Source organism: Eubalaena glacialis, chromosome 15 (assembly GCF_028564815.1).
Source record: "Eubalaena glacialis isolate mEubGla1 chromosome 15, mEubGla1.1.hap2.+ XY, whole genome shotgun sequence".
NCBI lineage: Eukaryota > Metazoa > Chordata > Mammalia > Artiodactyla > Balaenidae > Eubalaena > Eubalaena glacialis.
The window spans coordinates 65,313,398-65,335,317 of NC_083730.1; the positions used below are offsets into that span (position 1 = coordinate 65,313,398).

The 21,920-nt window shown below is 42.5% G+C and overlaps 1 protein-coding gene across 4 annotated transcripts in view; it reads left to right on the plus strand.

Annotated features, from left to right (window-relative positions):
- The window catches only part of CEP192 (centrosomal protein 192), a 100,691-nt gene extending 78,771 nt beyond the window's left edge, over window positions 1-21,920 (plus strand). For 3 of the 4 annotated variants that reach the window (XM_061170423.1, XM_061170425.1, XM_061170426.1), the window contains 9 exons: window positions 1,424-1,529; window positions 1,948-2,155; window positions 4,371-4,450; window positions 5,324-5,419; window positions 12,153-12,272; window positions 12,655-12,776; window positions 14,227-14,356; window positions 14,799-14,857; window positions 21,568-21,920. In XM_061170423.1, the coding sequence (XP_061026406.1) occupies window positions 1,424-1,529; window positions 1,948-2,155; window positions 4,371-4,450; window positions 5,324-5,419; window positions 12,153-12,272; window positions 12,655-12,776; window positions 14,227-14,356; window positions 14,799-14,857; window positions 21,568-21,706 (1,060 nt within the window). In that variant the 3' untranslated portion in view covers window positions 21,707-21,920. The remainder of the gene's footprint in view (window positions 1-1,423; window positions 1,530-1,947; window positions 2,156-4,370; window positions 4,451-5,323; window positions 5,420-12,152; window positions 12,273-12,654; window positions 12,777-14,226; window positions 14,357-14,798; window positions 14,858-21,567) is intronic. The other variant, XM_061170424.1, reaches the window with a different exon arrangement.

Genomic DNA, 21,920 nt, shown 5'->3' on the forward strand with positions numbered 1-21,920 from the left:
CTTTCCCCTGGGTGTTATTTAGATGCTTTAGCATGGTGACTTTTTAAGGATCAAATAATAGGCCATTTTAATTTATTCAGTAGAATTTTGCAGTGTGCTGACTCTGTAAAGAGCACCATGCGTGGTTCTGTGGGACCACAGTGAGTTCAAGACTCATGCTTCTTAGCGGGTGGAGACCATGTCCACAGCCAGTTACGGTATCGGCCTAACAGGGTGGAGAGACGTGTGAGGCGGGGGAGAGTTCCTGATGTAGCTCTACCTACAGAATTACAGCACAGGGTTACGTCTGTGCATGTGATGAGGGTAGTGGTCTCCAAAGCCCTGGTGGTCCTGCCTTTGTCACCTTGGGTCTAGCAGCTTATTCTGCTGGTTTTCTCTAAGGACATTTTACAGACACCGATTCCTGGCTTCTGATATGTCTGAGCCATAATCTAGCTTGCCGTTTTCTACAAAGGATATTTTAAGGTAAAAAGAAGTCTTTGGGGGCCAGATGGTGATGAGCAGCTGCCCTCTCTGTGCAACTTAATTATTGGGATATAGCCTCAGCTCTGCAGCTTCTCAGGGACTGTGCCTGGGTTGGCACAGAATACGTACATCTGAAAGTTGCTTCACATTTGGTAATAGCAACTTTGCACAAGAGCAACATGAAGTTTATTTGCTTTTGCAAAATGATGGCGTATGCATTTCAGGAGAGTTTATTTGACCAAGACTGGGTTAAGGTATGGTTGGGGACACTCCAGAGAAAGGTTCCTAGGACCAAAGCAGTCAATTAAATGTTTGTCCGTTAATGGGTGAAAAGCTGGGAGATGACAGGACAGGTTGTTCACAGAGACTTGTCCATCACCCTGCGTGTTGAGCTTTTAGCAGTGGGAGGTCATCTTGCTCGGCCATTTTGGACGTGGGTACTAACCTCTCTTTATAACTGGTGGTTTCTCTTAAGTCACAAATACAGTTACATCGTCCACATGTAAGTCTTTGACATCCCATAGCTCTAGAAGAGAACAGTGAGCACAGAAAACCTGACCAACCCCCTTTCCCACCCTCTATTCCCTTCCAGTTACGCTCTGTGACCGTGACGGCTCGTTCTTTATCATTGGTGGCTCAGAGCCTTTGTGTTACTGGTCTTTTGCTCCAGAAATGTTTAACTTGAATTGCTGTTTAGATGGCATTTCTGTGGTGTGGTCCATTTTCACATGAGCTTTGCCCTTAGGTTCTTGGGTTCACCCCACTCAGCTTTTTGTCAGCCGCTGGGTTGGGGTTGAGACCAAATCAGATGCGCCTGGGAGCTTACCTCTGTTCTCTGCTCTTTCTGAGCAGTGAGGAAATAGTTGGTGACTGACAGGACAGTGTTTGTAACTCTTGTGGTTACTGCTGTTCCAGTACAGGGTATTCTTGGTTCTCAGTGTTCAATTCTTCTTTTAAGGAGCAAGCTACAAATTCTTGTGAGTCCTAATTCCTCCTTATCCACAAAACATTCAATGTTCCCGTGGAGTGGCTTGATCTATATACACTGTGACAATGGACAGAAGGTAATTTTTTAAACATTTTTTTGATCAACATTTCTCTTTTTTTGCAGTTTAAGTTTTGTAATCCTCATTGATAGCACTTACATTTCAGAAATCGAATTGAGGTGTCCTTTTAGCCCAAATAGACTTATTTAAATAGAGTATTTAGTGCAGAGTTTTTCCACTAGTGAGCTGAACAAGTGTCATGGGTGGGCAGCAGTGGAGAGTGGGGCCTGGAAGCCATCATTAACTTGAAGATTTTGCTTTGGAGAAAAGAGGGGAGTTGGGAGAAAGGATAAAGTCAAAGAGCTACTTTGGGATCTGAATGGACTTTAATTTCTAAATTCACCAGTGTTTCATTTGTTTGGCATTACTTTTCTCTACCATAATTTAAAAATAACAGCTTCACTTGCATCTTATCCCTTTGTTTGGCTCATTTCAGAAAATTGTGAAGGTTCAAATTCGAGAAGACTTGACCCAAGAAGAACTTTTCACTTGTTTGACCTCCAGCCCATTTGGAATCCTTTCTCCAGAAACAGAGCCTTCAGTTAATCATCTGGTAAAACCAGTGACAAAACCACCTTCCACAAGAGTTGAGATAAGAAATAAGACTGTTACTTTTCCTACAACAGAACCTGGTGAGACTTCAGGTATTGTATCACAAGGTTACATAATTCAGACTTCTGCTAGTACGTTGGATCTGACGCTCTTAGTTAACTGTAGTTTGTGATAGGTGCAGTTTTCCCGCTACTTCAAGAGAAAATCAAGTAGTCGCTGGAAATCGTTTCAGCTATGAGCTGGATTTGCAGATGCTTAAAAATTGTACCATGTTGAATTTAGGCCTTTAATAACTCTCTGTTCCAGAAGGCTTAGACTTTTTTATCAGAACCATCCCTCCCCGACTCTCACTAGCTCTTTGACCAGAATTGCTACTAAGTTAGTGGCTGAAGAGGAGAGGAAGGTGGGTGGAGCCCGGCTCTGTCAGTTACTCTGTGACTACAGGCTCCAAACCTGCCCAGCCTCCCCAGCTGTGATTAACACCCACCACCCAGGGCCTGGGGATGGTGACGCGGTGTGTGAAGCACCTCTGAGCTTCCTTGGGCCGGAGTAGTGCTTTCTGCCTCTGTGGGCGCTCTCCCCGCGGCCTTGGGGTCTAGGATTGCACATGGACAACTTAGATAGGGTCTGGGGCCACCTGTCACCCGGCCCCCCAGCTCCTCAACTCTCGTCGTCTGTCTTCCACTGCAGCTCAGTCTCCTGCCCTCAGGGTCCCTCCTGGATCTCGTCTGCACCAGGAGCTGTACCATGTTTTCACTCAGTTTCAAGCCTGTCACTTCTGCCCATCACCCCCTCCGGCTCTTCCCAGCTCGCTTACTCCAGCGGTCAGAGCAGTTGCCTGACCACATTCAGACCTCCAGGCCTTTCCCCTGCCCATCGCCCCACCCCCAGCGCACTTCTCCCCTATCCCTCCTCAACTTCTGTGCTCTGTCCCTGTAACTCCTCACAAACACTCGTGACTGCCTTGTGCCCCTCGCCCAATGCATTCCTGTCTGGCAGAATCCCGGCCCTGTCTCTGCCCCTGAGCGCTGTGCGACTTGGGCCCCTAGACGCCCCGAGCACAGGCTTCCCCAGCGCCCTCGCAGCCCTCCTCCCCGCCTGCCCCCGCCCCCAGCAGCTGAGTCCTCTCGCTCGCAGCCCCCGCTGCCTCCTCCTCCCCGCTCCTGCTTGTTTCGGCTCTTGCCTTTGCCTCACACATGGTTGAAAATCTAGAGACCATCCCAGGTGACCCTTGCGCTGGGAACCTGGGCCCACCTGCTCCTGCCGTCTCAGGCGGGGCTCCCTCGGGCCCTCCTCCCCCCTTGTCAGCATTTCTTCCTCTTTGCCGAAGCGTCTCCGTCAGGACGCAGCATGCCTGCCGTCACCCATGGACGGGCTGCCCTTGGCCCCTCGCCTTGCTGTGGCTGCCCTGCCCTCCTCCCTGGCCCCTTCCTGCCAGGGTTGTGCTCCCACCCTCGCTTCCTCAGCAGCTTAGCTGCTGCCACCACCAGGCCCTGAACTTGCTCCCATCAAGGTCACTAGAAAGCTTGATTTTGCCAAATCCAGGGCATCTTTTGTGTGTCTTTGTCAGTTTGACCTTAGCACTGGCAGCCACTCCTTCCCCCTTGGAGCAGCTCTTGGGGCTCACCTTGCCTCAGGGCCCCTCCTGAGCCTGTGCTGCTCCCTCCTCCTCTTCCGGCTCCTAACGCCTGCATCCCGTTCCTTCTCTCTGCTCGCCCTGAGCCCCAGATGTGCACCCCACACATCCACGAAACCTGCTTCTCCAGCCTTTCCCATGTCAGCAGTGGCACCACTGCCTGTGCACTTGGTTGAGCCAAATCCCTACAGTTGATGTCTCTTCCCTTCTGTTCACCCGTCCCGTCCGTCAGCACGTCCTTTGCAGTCTGTCTGCAGAATAAACCCCACATCTGCCCGCTGACTTTCCTCCCTCAGCCACCACCAGGCCTGATGCAGGTCACCCTGTGCGGCATCTCGGCCGAGGGCCGCAGTGACATGGGCCAGGCTCTGCCCGCGCTCTGACCCCGTGCAGCCTCTTACCTGCGCAGCACCAGGGGTTCGTGCATGGCGAAGACCCTGCTGTAGTTCTTCAGTAGCTTTTTGCATTGCACTTCCGTTAAATACAAGATAGGGCATCTGTCAAACAGGACTTTGTTAGAAAATAATGTTATTCCTGTTGGACTCTAAGGGATCTAAGTGTATTTTTTCCCTGTGATGAGGTCAACACAGTATTTGCCACACATTATCCCACGAATCTGCTTGTTGATTTACCCCTCGAAGAGTTTGAGTTGTTAAATGTGTTCCTTTTAGGAAGTTACCTGGAACTTGAGAATCACAGTGACACGGAAGTGAGGTGGCACCTGTCATCCTTAGCCCCACCTTACGTCAAGGTCAGTAATAATTGCCTCAAATATACTCATTTTAATGTTTAACTTTATGCAGGATGTTTAAAAATCTGAATTATGAGCATATGTTGAGATTACTGGTTTTTTTGTTCTCCTGCTTCATTTACTTGATTATCTTTGTAAGTGGGGCTAACCTGCCCAGTCACGTTCACGAGGTGGTTTTGAGAGTCAAGTTAGAGAATGTATGTGAAAATACGTGCTTGCTCTGTTTCATGCTGTCTCCTGCAACCCTGCTTTTTATCTGAAATAACTATTTTGAAAAATATATAAAAGTTTTATACCAGGGCGTTGTGTGTGTGCTTTTCTATCCTGGGTTCCAAGTGCTGCTATGTGTTTTCAGCCAGTGGGAGCGAGTGCAGGAGACGGGATTGAACCTTCCTTGCCAGTGAGTTTTAGCCTGTGTGCCCTGCAAGTGGTGTCCGCCACTGGGCACCACCCGAGCCAAGTGTGTGGTCACGTGTGGTGTGGCCGCTCTGCCCTTTTCTCCGTTTGACCATCATGGTTGTGAGCCATAATGTTAACAAGACGTGTGTAAAAGATAGTGCTGGGCCCACTGACAAGAAATGAAGCACTGGTATCATATGGAGTGTTGAAACGCACGCTCAGCAGGGTCTTCAGGGTCTTTGAGGAAATGGCAGTCCTCCGATGTGGGAGCAGCCTCCTACAGAGCACTGCCGCCAGGGGTGGAATGAGGGTCCGCGTCAGGTGAGGCCTGGTGTGAGCCAAGCCCAGGGTGCTCCTGGCCCACCATGAAACAGGCTGGTTTGACCTCGATGACCGTGAAGGCAATGGTGTCACTGGAATAGATCCGCTTACTTTTTTTTTTTTTATTTGATTGTTTAAATGGTGTCTTTGTAGGGAGTTGATGAAAGTGGAGATGTTTTTAGAGCTACCTATGCAGCATTCAGATGTTCTCCTATTTCTGGTGTACTGGAAAGCCATGGAGTCCAAAAGGTGAGTTCTGACACCTTTTCACAGCCGTCTGGTAAGAACACAGTGTTGGCTGGCCAGGAGTGCCTCGTTTCCACCCAGAAGAATTCACTCCACCTGGACCAGTGCTGCTCGCAGCCAGGCTGTTGCAGGAGCAGCTGCAGCACAGGTCAGCACTCTGCTTCTTCAGCGAGACATCTTGTGTGAAACAAAACACCGTGCTTGGTGGTGTGGTTGGTTTACATTCTGGTGTAAGCACTTCAAGTGGCCTCAGGTTGCCAGTGATTAGAACACGCTTCTGGTAGTGCTGATCTAGACAGTGGTTTTGTCCACCAGCTGTAGTCAGAAAACTCTACCAGTGTTGCAGACCACTCAGTGTTCATGTGGGGTCAACAGTGTGTCTTCAGGGCAAGTGTGACAGGTCCCTTTAGTACCACAGCCCTGGTAAGTTCTGGTTTGTTTGTAGCCCTGACCTGGCCCCTTCATGTATCTTGCAGGGATGCTAGTTGTTCACGTGGCCTCAGTAATACACTTTTCCTTTTTCATTCTAATAGCCAAAACTCATTTAAACTATAGCATTTACTTGATATGGGTCCAGTTCCTCAGAGATTCAAACTTGTAATAAGGTTTAGAACATAGTTGTGAGCTCGTAACTGACCATGAGAGAATCTTTGAGCAATGACAGAGTCACAAACTCTGTGTGCTTCACTGGGTCTGTGTAACAGGCTTCCAGAGGGTTTCTGACTTTCTTGTAAAGACACAGAGTTCTACCAGCGTAGTTTATTTCACTTCCCAGACCACAAGCAGCCGAGCAGGGAGCACACGTTGCTCAACAGAAGTTCTGCATCTGAAAGGAAGGTGCGGAGAAGCCCCAGCAGGAAAGTCATCTTCTGTGCGTGGATCAGAAGACCTGACAGTATTAAAACAGCAGTACTCCCTAAACTCATCTACAGGTTCAGCACAGTCCCAATCAAAATCCCAGCTTGTTTTTAAGAGATTGACAGGCTGGTCCTAAAATTCATGTGGGTGTGCAAGGGACCCAGGATAACCAAAACAATCTTGGAAAAGGATAAAGTTGGAGGTTTCACACTTCCCATTTTCAAAACCTACAAAGCTACAGTAATCAAAACAGTGTGGTATTGACATAAAGAGACCTATAAAGTATGTTGATATAGATGTGAAAGTCCCAAAATAAATCCTCATATTTATGGTCAGTTGATTTTTCAATAAGGGACAATTCAACAGGGAAAGAATGTTTTTCAACAATGGTGCTGGGACAGCTGTATATCCATGTGCAAAAGAATAAATTCAACCCTTACCTCACACCATATATTAAAATTAACTTGAAGTGGACCATAGACCTATGTGTAAGAGCTAATAAAGCTGTAAAACTGCTAGAAGGTAACTGTTGATCTTCACGACCTTGGGTTAAACATTAGATGTAACACCAATAAAGCTCAAGTAACAAAAGGAAAAATAGATGAATTATCAAAGTGTAAAACTTTGTGCATCAAAGGACACGATTAAGAGTGTGAAAAGAAAACCCAGAGTATGGGAGAAAACATTTACAAATCATGTATTTGACAAAGTACTTGTATCCAGAGTGCATCAAGAACTCTTACAACTCAATAATATAAAGACAAATACCCAGTTTAAAAAATGGGCAGAAACTCTGAATAGACATTTTTCCAAAGAAGATATACCAGTGGCCAGTAAAGACATGAAAAGATGCTTAGAATCACTAGTCATCGGGGAAATGCAAATCAAAACCACAGTGAGATCACTTCATACTCACTAGGATGACTGTGATTTTAAAATAATAATAATAGTAATAACAGGTGTTGACAAGGATGTGGGGAAATTGGAACCCTCATACACTGCTGGTGGAAATGGAAAAGGGTGCAGCCACAGTGAAAACAGTTTGACAGTTCCTCAGTAAGTTAAAGGTAGAGTTACCATATGGTCCAACAATCACACTTCTGGATAAATACTCAAAAAAATTCAAAACCAGTGTTCAAACAAATAACATGCTATCACGTGGATGAACGTGCCAAGTGAAACCACAAAAGGCCAGATATTGTAGGGTTCAATTTATGGGAAATATCTAGAATGGTAAATCTGTAGAGGCAGAAAGTAGATTAGTGGTTGCTAGGGCTGGGAGTGAGGGTGGAGAATAGCGGGCGACTGCTCATGGCATGGGATTTCTTTTGGGATTGTTGAGAGTATTTTAAATTAGATTGTGGGCATGGTTGCACAGTTCTGGAGATACACTAAAAACCACTGACTACACCTAAAATGGGTGAATTATGTGGTATGTGAATAAAGCTGTAAAAAAAAAAAAAGAAAAAAGAAAAATGAGGACTAGATTGTCTCCCAGGAATTTCTCCTCATATGATAGTTGACATGGAAATGTAACCTCCGTGAGGTCTCTGATTTTGGTTGTGTGCATCACTGTGTATCCTGGACTGAAGTCGCTGCTCACCACATTGTCAGATCACATCTCTCAAATGCACTCTAGGTCTGGATACTTAATTTATGTGCACAGCACATCACTCTGGGACCCTTTAGGGAAGTGTTACCAGAGATCACAATTGTGATATAGAGTACTGATCCAGAAGGAAAAAACAATTAGTTCGTTACGACTGAGACACACACCATAATTGTGTGAAACGTTGGTCAGTGTGAGATGAGACTAAATGAGCCTAAGGCATGTTAGGGCCTGTTGTAGAACATGCAGTAGTAGTGGGTTTTCCCTCCTCTGTTTTTTATTCATTGGTGTTAGAGGAAGTGTAAGTGGGGTTTGTAGGATGTGTGGTGCTGTGGTTCCGGTGGCTCCAGATGGTTGTGTGCTTTCACCATTCAGGGCATGGTTGTATCCATCCTTTCTGAATCCTCCCATTGCCCTGTCATCCATGTCCCCCACCCTGGTAGCTCCTGCCTCTGTGCTCCCAGCCTGCAGGCCCAGTTGTTTCTTAGATTCCGTGTCCACAGAAATTAGGTCAATGAAGCATTTTAATGTTAAGTCCAGACTCAAAGATACTGATTTATTGTTACCCTAACTAGGAATCAGTATTTTTAACACTAAACATTTAATTAAAAAGCTCTTAACGCTGGTAAAATTTATGAAATACTGTTTTAAAATACTTCAACTTCCTCACTGTTGACCTTTGACATGCTGCACACACAGATTTCGTGTATTTGACTTGGAGCTGTGTGGTTGGGGTGACGTTCTGAAGTGAGTTAGGGTAAGAGCTGCTCTGGTGGGCACAGTGTCCTGGCTCCTCTGCCTCTGGTCCCACACACACCCCTTCCTTCCTGTAGACCCTCTCGTCCCCTGCAGTCAGTGGGGTGTGAGGCCTTAGTCCTTCACCACTTGGCCAGCAGTGGGTCCCATAAGCATTTCCATGGAAGTCTGCATTGTGTTTTGGGGGGGTCAGACCTTCCTCATTTAGGTCTTGTACTCTAGAATTTTTTAATAACTTTTTTTAAAAAAGAATTTGCATTATTTAAACATTTTATTTCTATTTTTTGAAGTATTGTACAATAGCATATAAGTTACAGGTGTACAATATAATGATTCACAATTTTTAAAGGTTATACTCCATTTGTTATTGTGCAATATTGGCTATATTCCCCATGTTGTACAATATCTCCTTGTAGCTTATTTATACCTAAAGAGTTAGTACCTCTTAATCCACTACCCCTATGTTGCCCCTCCCTGCTTCCTTTTCCCCACTGGTAACCACTAGTTTGTTGCCTACATCTGTGAGTCTGCTTATTTTTTATTTGTTGCATTTTTTAGATTCCATATATAAGTGATATCATACAGTATTTGTCTTTCTTTCTCTGACTTTTTTCACTTAGCACAATGCCTTCCAAATCCATCCATATTGTTGCAAATGGCATGATTTTATTCTTTTTCATGGCTGAGTAATATTCCATTGTGTGTATATGTGTATATATATATAAATACACACACATGCACGCACATATATATTACCACATCTTCTCTATCCATTCGTCTATTGATGGACACTTACGTTCCTTCCATGTCTTGGCAGTTGTAAGTGCTTCTGTGAACATTGGGGTGCATGTATCTTTTCAAATTAGTGTTTTTAGTTTTTATTTTTTTGGGTAAATACTCAGGAGTGGAATCGCTGGGTCATATGGCAGTTCTATTTTTAGTTTTTTGAGAAACCTCCATACTGTTCTCCATAGTGGCTGCACCAGTTTACATTTCCACCAACAGTGTACTAGGGTTTCCTTTTCTCTACATTCTCGCCAATATTTGTTATTTGTGTTCTTTTTTTGATGATAGCCATTCTAACAGGTGTGAGGTGATATCTCATTGTGGTTTTGATTTGCATTTCCCTGGTGATTAGTGATGTTGAGCATCTTTTCATGTGCCTGTTGGCCATCTGCATTTCCTCTTTGAATAAATGTCTGTTCAGTTCTTCTGCCCATTTTTTAATCAGTTGTTTGATTTTTTTGATGTTGAGTTGTGTGAGCTTTTTATATATGTTGGATATTAACTCCTTACTGGTCACATCATTTGCAAATATTTTCTCCCTTTAGTAGGTTGTCTTTTCATTTTGTTGATGGTTTCCTTTGCTGTGCAAAAGCTTTTAAGTTTAATTAGGTCCTATTTGTTTATTTTTGCTTTTATTTCCTTTACCTTAGGAGACAGATCCAAAAAAAGTACTGCTATGAGTAATGTCAAAGAATGTTCTGCCTTTGTTTTCCTGTAGCAGTTTTATGGTTTCTGGTCTTTAATCCATCTTGAGTTTATTTTTGTATATGGTGTTAAAGAATGTTGCAATTTCATTCTCTTACATGTAGCTGTCCAGTTTTCCCAGAACCACTTACTGAGGAGACTGCCCTTTCTCCATTTTATACTCTTACCTCCTTTGTTGTAGATTAATTGATCATAGATGGGTGGGTTTATTTCTGAGCTTTTTGTCCTGTTCCATAGATCTATGTGTCTGTTTTGGAGCCAGTACCATGCTGTTTTTGATTACTGTAGCTTTGCAGTATAGTGAATTCTACCTAACATTTAGAGAAGAGTTAACACCTCTCCTTCTCAAACTATTCCAAAAAATTGCAGAGGAAGGAACACTTTGTAATTCATTCTATGAGGCCATCATCAATCACCCTGTTTATCAAAACCAGGCAAAGATATCACACAAAAAAGAAAATTACAGACTGATATCACTGGTGAACATGGATGCAAAAATCCTCAAAAAAATACTAGCAAACTGAATCCAACAATACATTAAAAGGATCATACACCATGATCAAGTGGGATTTATCCCAGGGATGCAAGGATTTTTCAATATCTGCAAATCAGTCAGTGTGATACACCACATCAACAAATTGAAGAATAAAAACCATATGATCAGGGACTTCCCTGGCGGCACAGTGGTTAAGAATCTGCCTGCCAGTGCAGGGGACACGGGTTTGATCCCGGGTCTGGGAAGATCCCACATGCTGTGGAGCAACTAACTAAGCCTGTGCGCCACAACTGCTGAAGCCCACGCGCCTAGAGCCCGTGCTCCGCAACAAGAGAAGCGACCGCAACGAGAAGCCCGTGCACCACAACAAAGAGTAGCCCTTGCTCGCCGCAACTAGAGAAAGCCTGCGCACAGCAACGAAGACCCAAAGCAGCCAAGATAATTAATTAATCAATTAATTAATTAAAAACAAAAAAATAATAGATATAGAAAAAGCTTTTGATAAAATTCAACATGCATTTATGATTAAAAACTCTTCAGAAAGTGGGAACATACCTCAACATTATAAACGCCGTATATGACAAACCTACAGGTAACATACTCAACGGTGAAAAGTTGAAAGCATTCCCTCTTAGGTCAGAAACAAGACAAGGATGTCCACTCTCACTACTATTATTCAACATAGTTTTGGAAGTCCTAGCCACGGTAATCAGAGAAGAAAGAGAAATAAAAGGGATCCAAATTGGAAAAGAAGTAAAACTCACTGTTTCCATATGATATGATACTATGCTTAGAAAATCCTAAAGATTTTCTATACCAGAAAACTAGAGCTCATTAATGAATTTGCTAAAGTTGCAGGATACAAAATTAATGTACAGAAATCTGTTGCATTTCTGTACAGTAACAACAAACTTATCAGAAAGGGAAATTGAAGAAACAATCCCATTTACCATCGCATCAAAAAGAATAAAATACCTAGGAATAAACCTACCTAAGGAGGCAAAAGACCTGTACTCAGAAAACTGTAAGACGCTGATGAAAGAAATTAAAGATGACACAAACAGATATACTGTGTTCTTGGATTGGAAGAATTAATATTATTAAAATGACCGTACTACCCAAGGCAATCTATAGATTCAGGGCAATCCCTATCAAAATAACAATGGCATTTTTCACAGAACTAGTACAAAAAATTTTTACATTTGTATGGAAACACAAAAGACCCCAGATAGCCAAAGCAGTCTTGAGAAAGAAAGAGCTGGAGCAGTCAGGCTTCCTGACTTCAGACTGTACTACAGAGCTACAGTAATTAATAACTTTTTTTTAATTAAAAAATTTACATTTTGAGGAATATGTTACTTAAAGCCTTAAAGAAAAGTATACTTGGATCTGATTAGTGGCAAAATTAGACAAAGCAAAGACATTTTTCCCTTCAATTTTTTCATACCACACTTTGAATTGGTAATCTAACTGCATGTGTGTAAGGTTCAGTGTCTGAATTTCTCTCCTGGATATGTTGTTTGTAGGTCTCCATCACGTTTTTGCCCAGAGATAGAGGGGACTACGCCCAGTTTTGGGATGTTGAGTGTCACCCTCTTAAAGAGCCTCACCTGAAGCACACCTTGAGATTCCAGCTCTCTGGACACGTGAGTGTTACACTGAATTTAAGTAAATTATTGGGTGTGTTTTAAAGACACCAAGGGAAACTGGCATGAAAAACTGGCCTGTTGTTTTTGGTATTATTGTAATCCCATTAATTCTGTTATAGATTCTTATCATCTTAGTTTTCTTATGTGTCTTTATTGATTGGCTCTATGAAATTTGTTTGCCTTAATTAGGTAAGATTGTGTGTTTGTGTGTGTGAGAAAGAGAGAGAGAGAAACAGTGCAAGATAAAGCATTTGTGATTAAAGAAATTTAGAAATCTTAAATCACCTTTTTAAAAATTAAGAAGGAAGTAGTAGAATTCAAATAGGTAAGTGTCCATATGTTTATTTCTCCTCCTCCACCCTGTGATTTTTTTATACAGAGTGTCAAAGCAGAACATGAGCTTGAAAATTCACGCATTTCCAGAAATAGCCTCATTAAAATAGATAATTTACTTAAGCCCCGAAGACAAGCTGTATCAGAGGCTTCTGCTCTCATACCTGGGTATGTTGTTTCTGTCATTCTCACGAATTTTTCCCAGTGCTTTATGGAGGTATAATTACATTCAGTAAAATGCCCAGTGGCTTACCTGTGATTGATGTACATCACCCTCACTGCAGCCAGGTAGAGACCGTTTCTCTCTCCTGGAGCCTCCTCACATGCATGCCTCTCTGCAGCCACCCCCACCCTCACCCAGGATTTGTTCTGTTCCCATGTGTTGCCATAGTTTTGTGGAATTTCATGCACATGTGCACTCAAGTTGTGTGTGGCTTTCACTTAACGTAGTGATTTCGGGATCAGCCGTGTTGGTGAGTGTACCTATGGTTTGTTCCTTTTGTTGTTGAGTTCTCGTGCCCCATCATAGGAGCACATCACGATTGTTTCATTTTCCTTTTAGCATTTGGTGGCTTCTGACTTGGAGCCCTTGTGAATGAAGGTGCAGTGGACATTATTATATGTGTATTTTTGTGGACATATTTTTTCATTTCTTTTGGGTAAAAATATCTAAGAGTAGAATTGCTGGGTCATATGGTGGGAATTTATTTAACCTTAAACTGCCAAAGAATGTTCCCAAAGTAGCTGTTCCAATTTACGTTCCAAAAAACAGTGTATGAAAATAGATTCTTAAAAACTTCTAAAAATGTATGTTATACCAGCAGCTTACAAAGTTTTAATGATAGTATGTAAATGTTTTACCTAATGAAAAAAAATTTTTTTCTCTGGGATGTATTTTCTTTTTTTTTTTAACTTCTTTTAAATTGAAGTATAGTTGATTTACAGTGTTGTGTTAATTCCTGCTGCACAGCAAAGCAATTCAGTTATACATACATATACATTCTTTTTTTAATATTCTTTTCCATTATGGTTTGTCACAGGATACTGAGTATAGTTCTCTGTGTTATACAGTAGGACCTTGTTGCTTATCCATTCTCTCTATAAAAGCTCACATCTGCTAACCCCAACCTCCCACTCCATCCTCCCCCAACCCCCTTCCCTCTTGGCAACCTCCAGTCTGTTCTCTATGTCCATGAGTTTGTTTCTGTTTCTTAGATATGATCGTTTGTGTCGTATTTTAGATTCCACATGTAAGTGATGTCATACGGTATTTGTCTTTTTCTTTCTGACTTACATGAAAATGTTTCTCATAATCCTCAGTTAACAATCATTTAGGTCTAACTTAGCTGTGGAGGAAGGTGCTTGTAAGGACAATATGTTAAGTTCCTCTCAGGGAGGAGGAGGCGCTGCTGCTGTCTCAGCTGCTGCCCCGCACCCCTGGACACTTCCTGCCGCCAGCAGTTTGTCTTAACACGCATTAGTCAGTCGCCTTTACAGAGCTACTTAAACTGAGTTGCGGGAGAAAACAAATTAAAGCCACACTTCATAATGCAATATAAACAAATAGTTTAAATTACTATGGATTTTATATAGTTAACCTTCAGACCTATCTCCATAGCAGGCAGCTTGACCTGACCCACCGTGGAGTTTATGCCCCAGAAGATGTGTATCGGTTTCTGCCAACGAGAGTTGGGGAGTCAAGGACGTTGAAAGTAAATTTGCGAAATAATTCTTTTATTACACACTTGGTAAGTTGGAAATCCTTCTGTGGGTTTTGGAAAAGTAAATGTATTCTACTATTTGATAAACATTTTCCTGATAATTAGAAGCTTGTTTTATAGATTAAGTTATAATAGTTAAGTTTTAAAATGCCTTAATACCGTATTTGAAAAGAAACTCAAGGGAAGTTCATGATCCTTTACCTGAAAATTGAAAATTATTTAGTATTTTCATATTTAAATTTTTCCTCTTGTTTTCTTCTGTACTATCACACCGACGTATTTCTGGATAACATTTACTCCAGTTAGAACTAGAGTAAACTCATTAAACTTCCCCTAAGTGTTTTCATGAGCATTTATCGTTTTACCTCATTTTGTGGCTATATGTAAACAAATGTATGGTATGTTGATTTAAGTATGCACAAATATCTAACTTGTATAACTTCATAAAATGTTTCATATTAAATTCCAGCTCAAGTTTTTAAGTCCCAGAGAGCCTTTCTACGTCAAACATTCAAAATATTCTTTGAGGTGAGTTTATCATAAATCAAAATGTTCTCATCCTAGTGCAGGTCTTTGTGTTCAGGAGCCTGAGATTGCTCTTGGGGGTTAGGACTGTGAGGTCTCTCTCTGTTGCAACCCCTCATCCTCCTCACCAACACCACAGAGCACCAAGCACGTGGTGAAGGAGACAAGGAACCTGCTAGGGAAACAGTCCGTGACCTGTGGGTGTATGTGGCGAGTAGCGACTCAAACTTGCGCAGTGTTTGGACTTAGTGCGTGACTACTGTTTCCCAGTATTTTGACAGCCATATACTTACATAGAACCTTAATTATCTTGTGATTAACTTTAGAGTGATTTCTGCATCACATGTTATTTTCACTACACTGAGAATCAGGGATTTAAATTTTTACTAATTAGGACAAAAACCTTCCCAGATTAATTGGGAAAACTTTTATTAACCTATTTTCCAGTTGTCATTCTTCAAATAACCCTGTATTGTTCTTAAATCAGGGCTTCATTTTCTTGTTGTCCTTGCTTATTTTCTTTTTTTTAAATGTGTTTGTTTTTATTTTTAAGGTGTGTGTGTGTGTATATATATATATATTCTTTCAGTTTTATTGACATAATTGACATACAGCACTGTGTAAGTTTGAGGTGTACAGCATAATGATTTGACTTACATACATGATGAAATGATTATCACAGTAAGTTTTGTGAACACCATCATCTCATACAGATACAAAATTAAAGACATAGAAAAAAATTTTTTTTCCTGTGATGTGAACTGTTAGGATTTATTCTCTTAACAGCTTTCATATATAACGTACAACATGTTCAGTATATTTATCGTGTTGTACATCACATCCCTGGTACGTACTTAACCTTACAACTGGAAGTTTGTACTTTTTGACTGTCTCATCCAGTTCTCCCTCCCCCAACCCCTGGCCTCTGGTAACCACAAATCTGATCTTTTCTATGCATTTGTTTTTGAAGTATAATTGGCCTACAACACTGTTAGTTCCTGTATTTCTATATGTTTTTATTTCTATACATTTGAAACTGATCACCACACTAAATCTAGGATGATACATCACCACACAAAGATATTACATAGTTATTGACTATATTCCCCACGCTGTATGTTTCATACCCGTGATTCATTTATTTTGGAACTGGACGTTTGTACCTCTTAATCTCCCTCACCTATTTCTTTCTTCCTCCTACCCCCATCCCCTCTGGCAACCACCTGTTTTGTCTTTGTATCTATGACTCTTTATTTCTGTTTTGTTATGTTTGTTCATTTGTTTTGTTTTTTAGATTCCACATGGAAGTGAAATCATACAGTATTTGTCTCTCTCTGACTTATTTCACTTAGCATAATACCCTCCAGGTCCATTCATGTTATTGCAAATGGCAAGATTTCATTCTTTTTTATGGCTGAGTAGTATTCCACTGTGTATCTACACCACATCTTTATCTGTTCATCTGTTGATGGGCACTTGGGTTGCTTCCATATAATACCTTTTTCCATCCTCTCACTGTCAGTCTATGTGTGTCTTTAGATCTTAAGTGACTTTTGTAGCAGCATATATACGGGCCTTGTTTTTGTATCCATTCAGCCGCTCTTTTGACTGGAGCATTGAATCCATTTACATGTAAAGTAATTATTGATAGGTATGTACTTACTGCCATTTTGTTAATTGTTTTAGGGTCTTGCTAATTTTCTTTTTCCATATGATGTACATAAAGGCTGAAATCTCAAACTGAGTTGTCACTGTTATTTAGAATTTTAACAGTAGGGTTCTGTTGCACTTAATACTGAAAAATAATTTTATCTTCATCTTTGAATCTTTAATTAAACAATTTAATTGTTATAAGATCTTTCATTTTAGCATCAAGAGGCTGTCCCAGAAACATGTTATAGTCTGTGAAAACTTGGCCCACTTGCAGGCGTTCAAGGGCTGTCTCTGAGTTACTAGCCCAGCAGCACTGACTCAGAAGCTTACACTTACCTCCAGATACTGGAAGATGAGTCGTGGGGACCGTTCTCTCCACCTCTCATCCTTTCTTCCCCTTCTTGTCCCCCCTCCCCCATCCCATGTGCTATGAAACCTGCCTCTCAGGAGCCCAACCTAAAGGCATGAGTTGTGCAGAGTCAGCAATGAATATACCTAGAAAGTTACCATGGACTTGACTTCTCCGAGCCTCAGTTTTTAATTTGTGAAATGGAGATGAAAAGCCACTGGCAGCCTGGACTCATTACAGGAGTATGTGAGAGGCGGTCCTGGGGAGCCCCAGCAGGACCCACAGTGTCAATAGAGCATCATGGTTTCTGTCGGTGCTTTCCAGCCAGTCCCTTCAGCGAGAACATGGATGAGAGGGGCCTGGGTTTACAGCGCTCCTCAGTCTGAGCTTTCCCGCTCTTCTGCCCTGAGCTCTTGTCTGTGGGTCCTTCCCATGACGGCCTGAGACTGGCGACATTCCATGGTCGGTAGAGTAGGTTGGCTCTGCTGAACTGAGGCAGAGCTGCAGAAGCAATTCACCTATTTAAAAATAGGTTGTTTAAATTCCCAATTGTGACACTTTTTAGTAACAGAGTACAAATTGATACTGAGTAAGTGATCTGTCCTGAACACTGTTATTATCTGAATTTGAACTTTATCATAACGGCCTTATTAACTCTGCTTCCCGTTTACTCTGTGCCTGGTTCACATCCCTGAGCTTGGTCAGCGTTTTGCAGGTGTGTGTCTTTAAACGTGAAGCAGAGGGGGTGGAATACTTCTGTGTAAACCAGCGTATACCTGTCACAGCTTACTGGAGGGGCTTCAGATTTTTGTTTCAAGGAGCTTTTATCTTTAAAAAAATCTTTTTTAAAAAAATGTTCAAGAAACCTTCAGATTTAAAAAAAATTCCTGTGAAGAGCCTAACAGCTTTTTAAAAAACAGTGTTTGCATTCAGCTCATCTACAGTTTTGGTAAGGACTCATTACTTATAATAACTTGTTAAATTACTTGGCTTTATGTCACTTGCCCATTTTATGGCTGAAGGATGATGCAGTCAACTTACCTGGAGATAAACATTCCTTTTCCAACTTTCATCACTTAATACACTGTAGTTTCAAATTCTCTTTTGATGTTATGTTCTTTGCTTAATTTACTTTCACAGATGTTTTAAAATTTAATTATATTTTAGCTGAAATTTGTAAATCAGCTCCTTCTTGATCCTTTGTAGAAAAAGAACCTGTTTGTGTTCGATCCCAATAGCATTACATGCAGCAGCCTCTGGCCTAGCAGGGCTGTAGGGACCAGCCAGCCGAGTGAGGCCCACAGGCAGTTTGTGGTCACCGGTGAGCTGTTAGACCTTCACAGGAGACCACACGACCTAAATTGAAATGTAATTTTGGCAATTAACATGTCAAAGTATTTTCATAATTGCCACCTTCAGTTTCCTCCTCCTACCCCTGTGACCAGCGGGTAGCGTCCTTCTTCCTCGTGTGCCTGGGTGCCCATCTCGTGTCCCAGCAGCACTTCCTCCTCCTCCTCCTCACGCACAGCTCCCTGCAGTGCTGTTGACACGACAGGCGTGATGCTTAAAGCATTCCTAACGAGGAACCTTTATAAATGAGATGGCATTTTGCTTAGTTTCAACTTGTCTAAAAACCAATTTTAAAATATAAAATGTGTTCATTCTAGTAATATAAAAGTAGACATTTTTATAGAGTTGAACTCGGTGACTTGCCATTCCAGTGCTAGAACATTTTAAGCTGTCCTGAATTAGACACTCACTGCTTTTCTATGCAGCCTAGGTCATGTCACAACATCTAAGAGAACTTAGAAACATGAGAAAATATTTTGTAATTAAGCAAAATTTGGGCAGTTTACATAAGCTAGCGTTTAAAATAGCATCACAAGATACATTTTGTTTGCTTATACTCTTCAAACATGTTATTACTTTAAAATGTTTTTAACTTTTTATACTTTGAAAAGAAATTTAAATAAGGTAATTTTATACTTTATTGGTGGCAGGTACTTAAGTTATTCTGATGCATTTCATTATGGAACATAGGATAAATATGTAATGTTACAGATTCCAGCATCAACTTTAATAATTAGCAACTCAGTATAAACTTGATGAAATATGAATAAGAAAACCATGCGTGCAAAGCAGTAACTTTGATCTGTTCAACCAGGTGAAGTAAACTCTAAGTCGTAGAAAACTCTTCTCTCATGACATGTCCGTAGGCTTAAGCCTTAAGTCTTACGTAAAGGAAGGTGGGAAAGCTGGTTTTTTCATATGTAAGAATGACTTCTTTCTATTTCGGAGAAGTAACGGTTTGCTCCCATAGCTCACTTGAGAATTCTCCCGCAAACTGGGGCAGGGGCTGTTGTCAGTGCAGGCATGGAGGGCTTTGTACCTGTCCCGAGAACGAGACTGTTGGACCCTGGACGGGCTCGTGAGCTGTAGGGGGCCGGTATGGTGACGCTGGCCTCGGCGGGTAGACAGTCTGTGCCGAGGCTCCTGGGGAGCCCCTCCCTGTCCCCCGTGGTCACGTTCTCTTCCTCAGGGGGCCGCCTGCCCTGGGACCCGTGAACCCCACTCCCCAAGTAGTAGCGCGGCTTCCGTCACCGCGGGCCTGCCCTTCCAGGAGGCCCCTCTCCCAGGCTGTCCTCGTGTGGTGGGGACTGTCAGCTGACTGCAGATCAGTAGGCGGGAGCCCTGCACGTCCTGGGGGTTTTGCCTTAGGCGGAGGTGCTGGGGGAGGGCGTGTGCTGGGCACGTTTATGTCGTCCACGGAAAGCGGTAGAGTGTGAAGGAGCTAATGTAAAAGCATCGATGAGCAGTTTTTTGGTAAAGGTTCTGTCTTGGGCTCTAGGTGATCATCTCTTTCTCATGTCTTTTTAAGAAGAATTTGTTGTGTTCCCACTTAGCCCCGAAAGCATCTTCTGTTAACTGTTTGTTCAAGTCTAATCTCTGCTGAGACATTGCAGCTAAGGCCCCATCTGCTGGGCTCACAGCAGTGCATGCAGGTCCTGGTGAGCCAGCCCCTGCGGCTGAGTGGCCAGGCCCTGCTGTGTCCTTCAGAGGGAAGCCAGGGAGCAGCAAAGTGCTTGTTTTAAGTTAAAGAAAAAGAAAAATTACGGTTGCTGTAATTGGTAGGTTCATGGGCATGAGGGGTGAGGGGGTTCTGGGCACCCCGCCAGCCCTGCCTCTGTACCTCCTGCTGCTTGCTCTGGTGCCTCTGCTGCAAAATTCATCATTGAATGGTAGGAGGTTTTGAACTAGATCTCTGCGTTGTGTCCATGTGCTTTCCTATTACGTGTTCCCGTGTGTGTGTGTGAGTGTGTGTGTGCAGTGTGTTTATATGTGTGTGGTGTGTGTATATCAGTGTGTGTGTGTATGTTTGTGTGGTGTGTGTGTGCATGTATGTGTGTGAGTTTGCGTGTGTGTGTGGTGAGTGTGCATGTGTGTGGTGTGTATGAGTGTGCGTGTGTATATGTGTGAGTGTGCATGTGTATGTGTACATGAGTGTGCATGTGTGGGGTGTGTGTGCTGTGGGGGGGTGGGAGTGTGCTTGTGTGTGTATGTGAGTGTGCATGTGTGTGGAGAGAGTGTAAAGCCCTCTTGGTAACAGCACAGTTACCGCTTCACCGCACTGCTGGTGCTGGAGTTGTGTGAATCCGTGGTTCTTTTTAAGTTGCACCCCCCGTTTATTCAGTGTCTGTAAATCTAAAGCAGGGGATACATGTTTGTCATAATATGTTTTTCAAAACCCTTCCTCAGTTAAATATGGGGTTCTTTATTCCATGTTAATAATGGGATCCTCTAGAGATTTATTTGGGGTATTTTAATGCTTTTAGTAATTCATAAGTTAAAAAGCCTCTTAGGTAGGCAGATTGTACTACATCGTTCTGAGGATTGAGATGCTAACATGAAGCAGAAAATTGTCCTTTGTCAGTGCCGTCGAAAGGTACCAGTTTTTTTAAAGGCACCTTAGCTTTGATGTGGGGAAATGAGGTAAATGCATTGGGGGAAAATGACCCAGACTTTAAATATGTATATTCTGCGTTATCAGTTACATGCAGGAAAAGGGCTTTGAAATACTTAGACTGTTTTCTGAATTTCTAGCCCACTGTGCTGGGTTCATCAGGAAACATGCTGGAAACAAAAGCACAGGTCAGATCCAGTGGCTGATCCTGAACACGTGTGGCTGAGATCAAGGGCGGGGCCCCTGCCTTCTGAGGGGAGTCTGAAAGCTGTAAAGTTTCACTCAAAAACGATTAAGACAGAAAGTTGGTGACATCACACAGGTGTGGGAAAGTGCCTTTGTCGCATTCCCTGGGAGTAAAGGTGTATTTTTGAAGCTTTTGGGACCTCGTTTTATGAGCAAAAACAAACCTCCCCAATGTACTACTTTTAAGCACAGGGCATTCATTACCTGCCTCGATAGAATCTGAAAATAAATTTTCAAGAAGACTTTTGGAAGGTTTCATATGAAATTTGGAGCAAAACCCACCAGCCCTGTAAACGTTGGTCCCGCTGCCACGGGGGCGGTCGGTGGCACGTGCTCCCTGACCTTTCGGGAGCCAGTGGCCTCCTGCTTCTACAGATGCAACACCAGGCCCCGGGCCTCTTGGCTCCCACTTCCTTGACCGTGTTCGCTTTCTGCCAGGCGTCGTGAGGCTGGAGGGGCTCCTTGTGCCGTGGCCTCGGTGTTGACACCTCTTTCTCTCTGCAGAGCCCAGCACTACATCAACATGCCTGTGCAGTTCAAGCCCAGGTCCGTGGGCAAGTTTGAAGCTTTGCTCGTTGTTCAAACCGACGAAGGCAAGAGTGTCGCCGTCCGACTCATTGGTGAAGCTCTTGGGAAAAGTTAACTAGAGTCCACTTTGTGTAAAGTAAATGACATAAGTTATATTTTGGTAACTTCATTTTTTTCTATACTACAGTTACGCCTTTGTATATATTTTGTATGATAAATTGGATGTCTATAACTATAGATTTGTTCTTTTGAGAAGCTAATACTGAAGACCTGACTAAAATAATCATGTAACTATCCTACAGTATTGTATTTAACTTTTACAAGGGAGA